The 11598-nt window shown below is 40.1% G+C and overlaps 1 protein-coding gene across 1 annotated transcript; it reads left to right on the forward strand.

The window, feature by feature from the left end:
• Window positions 1-3911: 3911 nt before the first annotated feature.
• LOC147509807 (putative WRKY transcription factor 40) lies at window positions 3912-5819 on the forward strand. The gene is made up of 5 exons (XM_086602013.1): window positions 3912-4243; window positions 4348-4386; window positions 4517-4837; window positions 4994-5110; window positions 5221-5819. The coding sequence occupies exons 1-5, from the start codon at window positions 4178-4180 to the stop codon at window positions 5578-5580; spliced, it is 903 nt and encodes a 300-aa protein (XP_086458139.1). The 5' UTR covers window positions 3912-4177; the 3' UTR covers window positions 5581-5819.
• The last annotated feature ends 5779 nt before the right edge of the window (window positions 5820-11598 follow it).

An 11598-nucleotide genomic window follows, 5' to 3' on the forward strand; every position in this document is an offset into this window, starting at 1 on the left:
TATGGCAAGCAGATAGGATTGCTTTTCCCCACAAGTTCAGGAAGCTCGAACTTACAAGCATAGCATTCATCATCTCTTTTAGTGTTCTATTTTTCCGTTCGGCTACTCCATTAGACTCAGGAGAGTATGGTGGAGTAGCCTCATGAATAATGCCACTCTTGTCACAAAAGTCCTGGAAGGGGTTAGACACATACTCTCCACCCCTGTCAGACCGAAGTCTTTTAATCTTACAGTTAAGCTGGTTTTCAACTTCAACTTTGTACTTGAGAAACATCTCACCTGCCTCATGCTTGTTTCTAAGTAAATATACCATGGTGTACCTAGAGAAGTCATCTATGAATGTAATATAATAAAACTTCCCCCCTCTAGACATGGTACTTCTGAATTCACCAAAATCCGTATGAATAAGAGTTAGTAATCCAGTTTTATCTCTAGAAACAGTTCTGCATGGTTTCTTCGTGGCTTTCGTCTCAGCACATATCTCACATTTATCATTAGAAAAATCAGACAATATCAGACAATAAACCATATGCTTTCATCCTTTTCATATACTGAACATTCACATGTCCTAGTCTACCATGCCATATATTAAAAGAGTCAAGCAAGTAAGCAGAAGCAGATTCATTCTTATTAATAATAATGTTGTCAAGTACATTCAACATGAAAAGACCACTGTTATTACAATAACCTTTACCAACAAAACCCTCATTCTTTGTCAGAACAAACTTGTCACTCTCAAAAGTTACCTTGACTCCAGCTTTTCCCAGTAGGGACATAGAAATCAGATTCTGACGAATCTCAGGAACATGAAGAACATTACTAAGTGAAAGGGTTTTCCCTGAAGTTAACTTCAGAAGAACCTTGCATGTTCCCTCAACAGGAACAGACCTTGAGTCACCCATATAGACTTTTTCATCTTTCACTAGTATGTAGTCTGAGAAGGCTTCAACATCACCACAGACGTGGCAGGTGGCACCAGAATCTAGTACCCAGTTCCTCTTCCCAGTGGCTATGAACACTTGTGACACCATAGCAGCAACAATATCATCTCCCTCAACTAGATTAGCATTGGGAGGATCATCAGTGTCTTTCTTGTGTCTGCCCTGAAAAGCCTTATGTCCAGGTTTACCACAAACATAACAATTTCCATTGCCAGTACCACTCCTTTTAAAAGAAGTGCCTTTGACCTTGAAATTCTTATTTTTGTTGTACTTCTCCTTTTTAGAGGTTTTGTTAGATTTGCTGGGATTACCTTCAATGATATTGGCTTTAAAATGGAATTCTTTAGACAACACCTCATCTCGAGTCTTGTTCTTTTCCTTTATGTGAATGTGAATGATCACATCATCAAGGGTCATCTGCTTTCGCTTATGTTTCATACTATTTTTATAGTGTTTCCAAGACTCGGGGAGTTTCTCAATCAAACATCCAGCAACAAAGGTTTTGGGTAAATTAATACCCTCAGTTTTCAAATCATTAATCAGCACATGAAAATCATGGATTTGAGGCGTTACATCTCTATCCTCTCTCATATGGAACTTTAGAAAAGTCCAATAGCATATTTAAAGTACCAAAGATCCTCTATTATGTATTTCTTGTTCAAACTCTCCCATATATCATGTGCATTCTTATTTGAACATAAATATCAAAATTTCATTGGACAAGGTACTCAAAATAGCATGACGACATACCTTATTCCCATTGAGCCTAAGCGACTTGATTTCTTCGAAATCATTAGAACCCTCCATGGGTCTTTTGATCGATGAGATACTTTGCATAGTTGAGTACATCTAGAGTGTGAACACCCTTTCTCTCCATCGCTTGAAGTGTGAACATTTTGAAGGATTCAATCTTTGACACATTGGGTAAGATTCGCGAGCATTAAGTAGAGGTGTAGCATCTCTCATAGGCGAAGTAACTTCCATGACGTAATTGGTTTCTTTGATCGGGTGGTGTCAACGGTGTAGACATCTTGATCTTTCCTTAAGATTGTTGTATGCGGATAAAAGAAAACAATAGAAGACAAGGACGAATAAAAGGTAATAACCAAGGCGGATTAGTCGTCCTTAAGGAAAGATTTAAGCCCCTTCCAATGGTGCGAGAAAGGCAACGATGGCGTCTTCCTCACAGGATTCAATGGTTAATAGTAGCGACTTTGCACTAGAACAGACTACCCTCTAGAACAACAATATAACACTCTCTGGCGGCTGACAGGAAGAAGAGAAGAAGAATAGGTGTGAATCTCTGTTTCTAAGAAGTGGGATGAAGACTGATAGAGTATTCACGATTTCTGGTTTTCTCTTGAATTGGATTATTTGGTGTATAGAGGAAAAGAAGACGACTTCCTCGGTATACGAGTTCTCTCTCTCTCGTTGGTGATGATGATCTCTCTATGAACACAGCAGTGTTTATATAAACTCTAGCTAGCCGAAACTTGCTGCAAAAAGCAAAATCCAAGTTTAGGCAATTGGTAATCCACTACCCACTTAGCCCAAGCCCGACGCGACTCGGTGCGGGGCGGGCGCGGTTTTGGGTGAGTCCTCCCTCCTAACACAAAAGCCTTTGTACCCTAAGGGCACGCCCTTATCCTAGAGGATCACCTCATATACCTCACTTGCTAGTGGTGGTTCACTAATGTGGGACTAAACAACACACAAGTATTTTGAAATACTCATTAGAGATTCCAACATACTGCTCTGAAAAAGAGTATTTTCTACTTGGAAAATTAGGGAAAGAAGGAGGTGACATCGCTTTTGCAAAGTAGATTGTCTAAGCTCCGGCTAGAACCAAGTGCAGAAATAAGGTCGAATCTTCGGGATATTGGCTCATTGCTTTTATGACATGTTTTTCGGATGAGGGCAGCTGGAACTGAATCCTGTGTGAGCTTGTTTATCTGCGAATTCAACTAATCTCACTTTACATGCGTCAGAATGCAGAGAGAAGCTTAATTTCACAGTTGGATTTAAGAGTTGCATATGCTTAGCGGGTAGTTCCAGTGGTAGATCTACTGAGACTAGCTTAACTTTGTTCATATTTGAAACTTCAGCACCTGGCTTTGTGCGTAGTATTGATGTTCTGTAGATGTTGGCACATGCTCTTGTTTGTCCATCACAAAGGTACAACAACATAGTCATGACAGCATTAGGGACTCATGTGACAAGTCCTGCAGTAAACGAGGGTTGTAAGGGACTAAGGAACTCATTTGTAACTTTAAGGGAATCGTTCATTTGTAACTTAAGGGGGTCATTCGCAACTTTAAGGCCAGTATCAATTCATGAAGAAAAAAAAAGATTCATTTGTAAGTTTGTAACTAATATCATTGCCTATTATAAGCAGTAAAATATAGTGCTAGACTGTTACTCTGATCTTTCTTCCAATCTTCCCCCATTTCTTCACTATTCACATTTCTTCAAGATTTCAACATCTATTTCTTCCCATGGACCACTTCTTCCAATGTAAAACGAATCTAGACGTTGAACGTAGATTTAGTATGAAGTTAAAACTCGAATGCATTGAGTTTTTTGGCATTCATCTCTCTAAACTATGAGTTAGCAAATTCAATAGTCAACTACGGCGCAAGGTTGAATTACTGATAAGATTGTGAAGTCAATCAAGTTTTGTAGTTGACATACATCCTAATTATGCTCCAAAGTACTAAATAAACAGATTCATTAGGATGCACACAGGTGAACATTAAGATTTTGCTGATCACTGACCAGCTAATTTTTTATTAACTATTGTACTCTTTCGTAAAGTGCAACTAGTTGAAAACGGAAGAAGAATACAATTATCAACTAGTTGTTGAACAGTGGAAAGGAGGGTTCGGGTCAAGATTGACTTCTATGATCTTTGCATTTAGGTGGCTTGACCTTGACTTTTCTTATAAAAAGATGACCGACATCACTTTAATTGCAGACAATCAACTGATCAAGGTGTATATGCACTAAAATGTTTACTTTCTAAGTTTTGCTATACATCACTAGTGACGTCCAACAATCCATACTATTTAAACTCAAAACTCTTTATTCTCTTCGACTTGAGTTCATGCACCTTTCTTTGAAGCCAATTAAGCTAAACATCCACCTTCTTATTGCTCAATATTTTGGCAAAGGGAATCTTACTCCCATCGTTGCAATAGACCAATTCTGAGAGTCATTTGATTGCCGCAGGAACAAGTATGACCTTGACATGGTTGGATACATCTCTTAGCTTGGACCTCAATGCTGATCACAATGAATGTCCGGTGAGTAGGGGTCGGTTTGTTTGGATTGGTCTTTTGTGGTTATTACTTGTAATCTTGTATGAGTTAACTAATGAGGCTAACAAGTCCTACTTGTTTTGGTTCAGAATAATGACGTGCGAGATGACCTTTCGACAAATGAACAGGTGAGACTTGATAACGTCGTTTATCTGTATATCTCATCTAGTCGTGAGTATACACTATTTATAGTGGATTTATATGAATGAGCATGACTGTATCTTGGATTTTAATGTAGAGTTCTTGTGTAACTTTCAGGCCAGTGTTATGGTGGAGGAAATGAATCGAATAGGAGCAGAGAACAAGAAGCTGAATGAGATGCTGGCTGTACTGTGTGAAAACTTCAATACTTTGAATAGCCATTTAGTGGATCTGATGAACAAGAATGCCAGTACAGCACTTAATACTGCATCGAGGAAGAGAAAAGTTGAAGACATAGGTGCTATTGATAGTATTGTACCTAATGGAAACACAGATTGCTGCTCTAGCGAGGTTGATTCGTCTAAGAAACAAAGGGAAGATGTTAATACAAAGATCACAACGATGTACGCACAAGCAGAGCCAAATGAAAATCGCCTTGTAAGTGCCGAACGTACAATGATTCTGACTACAATAGCTACTTCTCTTTCCCTAAATTTGAGAATTGTTTACCTTGATGTTGTTTTATAAGTAGAATTCACTTGCATTTTCCAAGAACTAGACAACCAATTTGATATCCTCGATGCAATATTATAGGTAGTGAAGGATGGATATCAGTGGAGGAAATATGGGCAGAAAGTCACCAGAGATAACCCCTCTCCAAGAGCTTACTTCAGGTGCTCATTTGCTCCTAGCTGCCCTGTTAAAAAGAAGGTAGGCAAGAATCTGTACTCTTAGCTCACCAATTCCTTCATGAAAATTGTACTTGGTAAGAGTAGAGGTTCATAGTACTACAAAGTTTTATTGTGATTCTTACTCTTCAGGTGCAAAGAAGCATTGAAGACCAATCTATCTTGGTGGCAACATACGAAGGGGAACACAACCATCCGAACCCTTTCCAAACTGTGGATACAGTGAGCGCTATCTGTGGTGTAGACCTTGCCTCAGTTGCTTGTCTGGCCCCCATGACGTCTTCATGCCATACCATAACACTTGATCTAACCCAGCCCGAGTTATCTTACGATGGTGATAAGCATATTTTGGATACAGAGAAGCCAGTATTCCAACAGTTTTTGGTTGAAAAAATGGCTTCTTCCTTAACAAAAGATCCTGATTTCACTGCGGTAATTGCAGCGGCAATTTCAGGGAGGATTTTCCACCAGTCTCCAGCCAAAGGATGGTGAAAAACACACCATGAGAATGGAGCCTGGACAATGGAGCCATAGGAATATGTGAAAATCGTTTGAAAGATAATGAGAAATTGTCTGTTAGGGACTTAATGTATTTTTTCCAAATGATAGCTCGAGCTAAGTTAGATTTAACTACAAAAAAGAAGAAAAGAAAATGAATTCTGTACGATTAACTTGTATTCTGTTCTTACTTTATAGATGTTTAGAGTCATTCACCGACTTTACAACACAAACAACTGGATACAGCTTTGAATTAGTGGAGATTCAATTAAATCACAGATTAACAGAAACTAATATTTATGTTTTCCTCTATCATAGTCAGTTGAACCACAAGTCTTGTGTTGTCCCGATGAGTAGGCTATTGATTGTGTAATGACATTTAAACTGAGAGCGCATCTGTAAAGCATCCCTCAAGCTGGAGAGAGATGAATGGACTGAAACCTTGGATCTAAGTGTGCTAAAACAATTTGTTGACAGTGCTTTCATAAATATATCAGATAAATCTGGGCTTTAGTGCAAATGTAGTTGATATCTGGAAGTTTTGAAGTAACCAATTTTCTTATACATATAATGATAGACTAGCTCTACGTGTTTAGCCCTGGCACGAAAAACTGGATTAGAAGCCTGGACTATAGCACTATGTTATAACACCAGACTATTGGTGGCTTGGACAAATGAAATTGAGGATATCAAACTACATGAGAGCTCTGCAGCTGCATGTTTCCACTCATCAGATTCCTTGATCAAGGGTGGAACGATGATCTTCTTCTCTTTGAGTGTGCTGAATTTTTTTTCCTGTATAACTCCCTTCATGGGCTTAAGGTTGAAAGGCTTGCATTTGTTTCCCATTAAGGTACGTACTGGAAGGGGTGTAAAATCTTGGACAGACCCTTGTCTTATGCATAGGGAGAAGCCTACTACTGTTCTGAACCTGGTATATGTCATATACCACAACATGCAGATCTCCAACCTTTCTGTACTGTGAAGTAATAGAGCTTGTGGAAACTGATCTTTAAGAATACCCAAAGGTTGCCATGGGTCTAACCAGAACTTTGTATTGCTTCCATTACCAATCTTATGCATAGCAATGTACATCGTTTCATCCCTCAACTTGCTATGTTTCTCCAGCTCCAAGATGCATCATTTGGTATTTTGAGTTGCCAAAAATATTTCCCCTTGATCAAATTTTTGTAAACCCAATCTACCCATAGAGTACCCAAACCACTTTCCTTAATCAACACATCTAAATTTGCTAGTTTAGCCAGCGTGATAATAGCGCCTACTTGCCATGTATTTTGATGAGCAGAGTAGTTGCGTGCTTTAATAGCATCGACTTGCCATGCATTTTGCTAAGCATAGTAGTTGCGCGCTGTGCTGTAGTAGCACCTACTTGCCAAAGTTGCCATGTATTCATATGAGCAGAGTAGTTGCCCCGTTGTAATAGAGCGTACTCGCTATTAGTGTATTCTGGTGGCTAACAATTGGACCCCTGAATGTAGAATAGTTGGATTTGATGGTTTTCAGTGTTGGGGAATAACGATACCAATCGATCCCTACTACACAGATAACTTGTAATATAAACACACTACTATTCCAGACAAATTCTAACCATAGCATGCCCAACTCTCTAAACAACTATTAACAACAAATAATAATGCAAAGAAAATATAAAGCATACTACAACACAAAGATGTACTGTGGTTTGGCTAATGGTGTCTACTTCTACAAGAGCTAATCTTTTTATAACGTGGGAAGGAAAATTACAATCACTCCCATCAAGTCTCTCCACCTTACTAGATCACTCCTCTCTCCTTACAAGCTTTTCTCTCAATTTTGATAGCTCTCAAAATTAGGTTTCTATTCAAGACTTAGGTTTTCCAAAACCTTGTTTTTGGTTTATATACTTCCCTTTCAATTTCGCGGTTACTGTAGCGAATTAGAAACGGCAAATATAGGCATGGGTGTGGGCGCGCTCTCGGCAAGGCCAATTCCGAGCGCGCGCGCCCTCAACTACATGTTCGTGACTTCTAGTAACAAGGGCGCGGGCGCGCCTTGGATTTAGACCAATCTGAGCGGGCGCGCGCTCAGACCTCTTCACGCAAACAGAATTGATTTCTCTCATCTTCTTCCTCATCCTCATGTGAGGGATAACTCCAACAATCTCCCACTCTAGAACAATGAGGGGGGATACCTCTATGCAATTTCAAAATCAACAGGAGGAGTTTGCTACCATTCCGGCGGTAGCACAACAAATATCAAACTTACCTTTCGGTAAGACTTTGGTCATCATATCCGACCCGTTCTTGTCGGTATGGATCTTCTCAATGGACAAATGCTTGTCTTCGAGTATTTATCTAATCCAATGATAGCGCACATGTATGTGCCTGGATCTAGAATGAAAACTCTGATTCTGGCTCAAATGGATGGCGCTCTGACTGTCACATATAACTACAAACTGTTTCTGCTTTAGCCCTAGTTAATCGAAGAACCTCTTCATCCATAATATCTCTTTGCAACACTCAGTGGCTGCAATATACTCGGCTTCTGTAGTGGAGAGGGCAATACACTTTTGTAACTTAGATTGTCAAGAAGCTGCTCCCCCTGCAAAAGTAAACAGATAACCAGAGGTGGACTTCATCGAGTCAACATCACCTGCCATGTCTGCATCAGTGTAGTCTTCAAGTAAGGGCTTATTTCTACCAAAATGCAAACACGCTTTGGAAGTACCCTTGAGATATCTCAATATCCACTTAACACCTTCCCAATGCTCCTTACCCAGATTTGATAGAAATCGGCTTACAACACCAACGACGAAAGAAATATCCAGTCTTGTATACGTCATTACATACATCATGCTGCCCACTACAGATGCATAAAAAAAAATTCCATCTGACTCTCCTCATGCTCACCCTTTGGACACATCTCTTTGGTCATGCGGAACTGGCCACCAAGCGGACAACTGACTAGCTTCGCTTGATCCATGTTGAATCTCTTCAACACCTTCTCAATGTAGCTTTCTTGAAAAAGCCACAACTTCCCACTCTTTCTGTCACGAGTGATCCGCATCCTAAGTATCCCCTTTGCTTGACCCAAATCTTTCATCTCAAAGGACTTACTCAAATTTTTCTTCAGCTTGGATATCTTGTTGATGTTCGGGCCAACTATCAACATATCATCCACATACAACAAGAGCACTATGAAATCCCTGTCTGGAAATTTCTGAACAAACACACAATGATCGGAAGAAAACTTCTTATGTCATTGCTTCACCATAAAGGAATCAAACTTTATGTATCACTGTCTAGGTGCTTGCTTCAACCCATACAAACTCTTTATCAGATTACATACTTGGTGCTCCTTGCCTTTGACCTCAAACCCCTCTAGCTGGTCCATGTAGACATTTTCTTCAAGGTCTCCATGAAGAAAAGTTGTCTTGACATCTAGTTGTTCAACCTCTAGGTTCATACTTGCGGTCAGACCTAATACCACCTTGATAGAATTCATCTTAACTACAGGAGAGAAAATTTCATCAAAGTCAATACCTTTTCTTTGACCGAAACCCTTCACAACAAGGCGAGCTTTGTACCTTGGGTGTAGATTATTCTCCTCATGCTTGACTTTGTAGATCCACTTATTCTTGAGAATTTTTCTTCCTTTCGGTTTCTCAACTAACTCATAAGTGTGATTCTTATGCAAAGAATCCATCTCATCATGCATGGCCTTCAACCACTTCTCTTTGTCTGTACTTTCAAGAGTCTCTTGATAGTACATAGGTTCTCCACCATCAGATAGTAAAACATACGTATGTGGTGGATACCTGGTTGAAACTTGTCTCTCTCTGTCGGACTTTCTTACCCCATCTTCTTGTGACTTAGGAGGATGCACTTCTGCTTGCTCAGGTGGTGGTTCATGCACTTCATCTGCATCTTCTATATCAATAGATTTTATCCTATCATGAGTAATAGGATCATCATCATGAGCTTCAAACCCATGGTTCTCTGTATTCTTAATGCCTTTTGCATGTTCCACAGTAGGAACTTCTGGTTCTGAATCAACAAGATCATTAGTGAAAGCTTCTAGGTTCTCACCATCCTCAAAGTCTGCTATGGTTTGGTCTTCCAAGAACACAACATCTCGACTTCAGATTACCTTTTTGTTAATCGGATAATAGAGTTTGTAGCCAAACTTCTCATCCCCATAACCCAGAAAAATGCACTGCTTGGCTTTGTCATCAAGCTTGGATCTCTCATCCTTGGGAATATAAACAAATGTCCTACACCCAAATACCCTCAAGTATCCATAATCAACATCTCTGTATGACCATACTCTCTCTAGATAATCACTATTTAGAGGCTTTGACGGCGATAGGTTGATCACATGCACGACTTTATGCATTGCTTCTACCCAGTAACTTCTAGGTAACTTAGAGTGAGACAGGAGGCATCTCATCCTCTCTGCAATGGTATGATTTATCCTCTCGGCTATATCATTGTGTTACGGTGTCTTGGGAATGGTCTGCTCATGACGAATCCCATGTCTCTTGCAATACTCTTCAAATAGCCATACGTACTCACCCCTATTATCTGAGCAAATACACTTCAAAGACTATCCTGTCTCTTTTTCCACCATGCTATGGAAAATCTTGAACACGCCAAGTACTTCATCCTTGGTCTTCAGACTATATGCCCAAATCTTTCTTGACGCATCATCAGTGAGAGTCAAGAAGTACAAAGCTCTCCCGTGGGACTTTACTTTCATAGGACAACATAAGTCAGTGTGTACAAGCTCAAGGACATTGTCCTTTCTATGAGAGGGGAATCTTTGGAAAGACACCCTGTGTTGCTTTCCTACCAGGCAGTGAGTACATCTATTTAAATGCGTACCTTTGATGTCTGGCAAGGCCTTTTGCTTGGCAAGAACTTTCATGCCTTTTTCTCTCATATGACACAGTCTCTTGTGCCATAGTTCGGAGGAAGCTTCTTTTTCTGTCGCATTTACTTCTGCTTTACACAAACTAGCCGGTATCTGAGCAAGTTTTCTTCCCTTTGGCTTCTACAATGGAACCTCTGTTGAGTTTCCATACCCCGTTACCAAACGAGTTTAGAAAGTCATCATCATCTAACTTCCTAGAGGAAATTAGGCTTAGCCAAATGTCAGGGACATGTCTTAGATCCTTGAGTGTCAAGGTGTATCCGACATTGGTTTCTACATGAACATCACCAATGCCTACAATCTTTGAGACTCCACTGTTACCCATCTTTATCTCACCAAATTCACCACAGTTGTAGGTAGTGAAGAATCCCCTGTGCAGTGTGACGTGATAGGATGCTCTTGTATCTATCACTCACTCTGCATCCTAGCATGAGGTACTAAGACAGCACACACCACATTCTGACACAATTCCCACTAGACCATCGTCGACTAGTGCGGTAGTATCTCTGCCTGCGTTTCCGTTCCTCTTTACCATATCTTCATGTACACAGTTATTCTTCTCATCCCTCTTCAGTGTTCTGCACTCATACCCGAAGTGACTCTTGGTGGCACAATAGTAAAATTGTCTCTCTGCCTTAGGAGTTCTAGTACCACCCCTAGATTTGCTTCTGTCATCACAGAATGAGATGGTTTTCTGCTCTTACCTCTCCCCCGCTTCTCTGTGACAAGTATCTCTGAATGAGAGGAGCTACTTCATGAACCCCTTCTTGTCTCCTCATTCAACAATGCCCCAGTAGCCATCTTCATGGAAATAACTCCATCCTTAGCGACTCCGTTAAGAGAAATTGCTTAAGTCTCCCAACTGTCGGGTAGAGAGTTTAATAGTAACAAAGCCTTAACTTCGTTACCCATATCAATCTTCATCAAGTGCAACTGATTGATGGTATTCTGTACTTCAATAAGATGCTCAGACATTGAAGAACCTTATTTGTACTTCGTGTTGGCAAACTTCTTAATGAGCAGCACTTTATTTTCGGCCGACTTCCTCTCATAGAGGTCTTCGAAGTTTCTTCCATAAGC

Source organism: Coptis chinensis, chromosome 3, assembly GCF_015680905.1.
Source record: "Coptis chinensis isolate HL-2020 chromosome 3, ASM1568090v1, whole genome shotgun sequence".
Classification (NCBI taxonomy): domain Eukaryota; kingdom Viridiplantae; phylum Streptophyta; class Magnoliopsida; order Ranunculales; family Ranunculaceae; genus Coptis; species Coptis chinensis.

Coding starts and splice junctions, on each gene's coding strand:
- LOC147509807 (XM_086602013.1), top strand. CDS start 4,178: ATGACCTTGACATGGTTGGATACATCTCTTAGCTTGGACCTCAATGCT. Junction 4,387..4,516: donor ACCTTTCGACAAATGAACAG/GTGAGACTTGAT, acceptor TGTAACTTTCAG/GCCAGTGTTATGGTGGAGGA. Junction 5,111..5,220: donor GCTGCCCTGTTAAAAAGAAG/GTAGGCAAGAAT, acceptor CTTACTCTTCAG/GTGCAAAGAAGCATTGAAGA.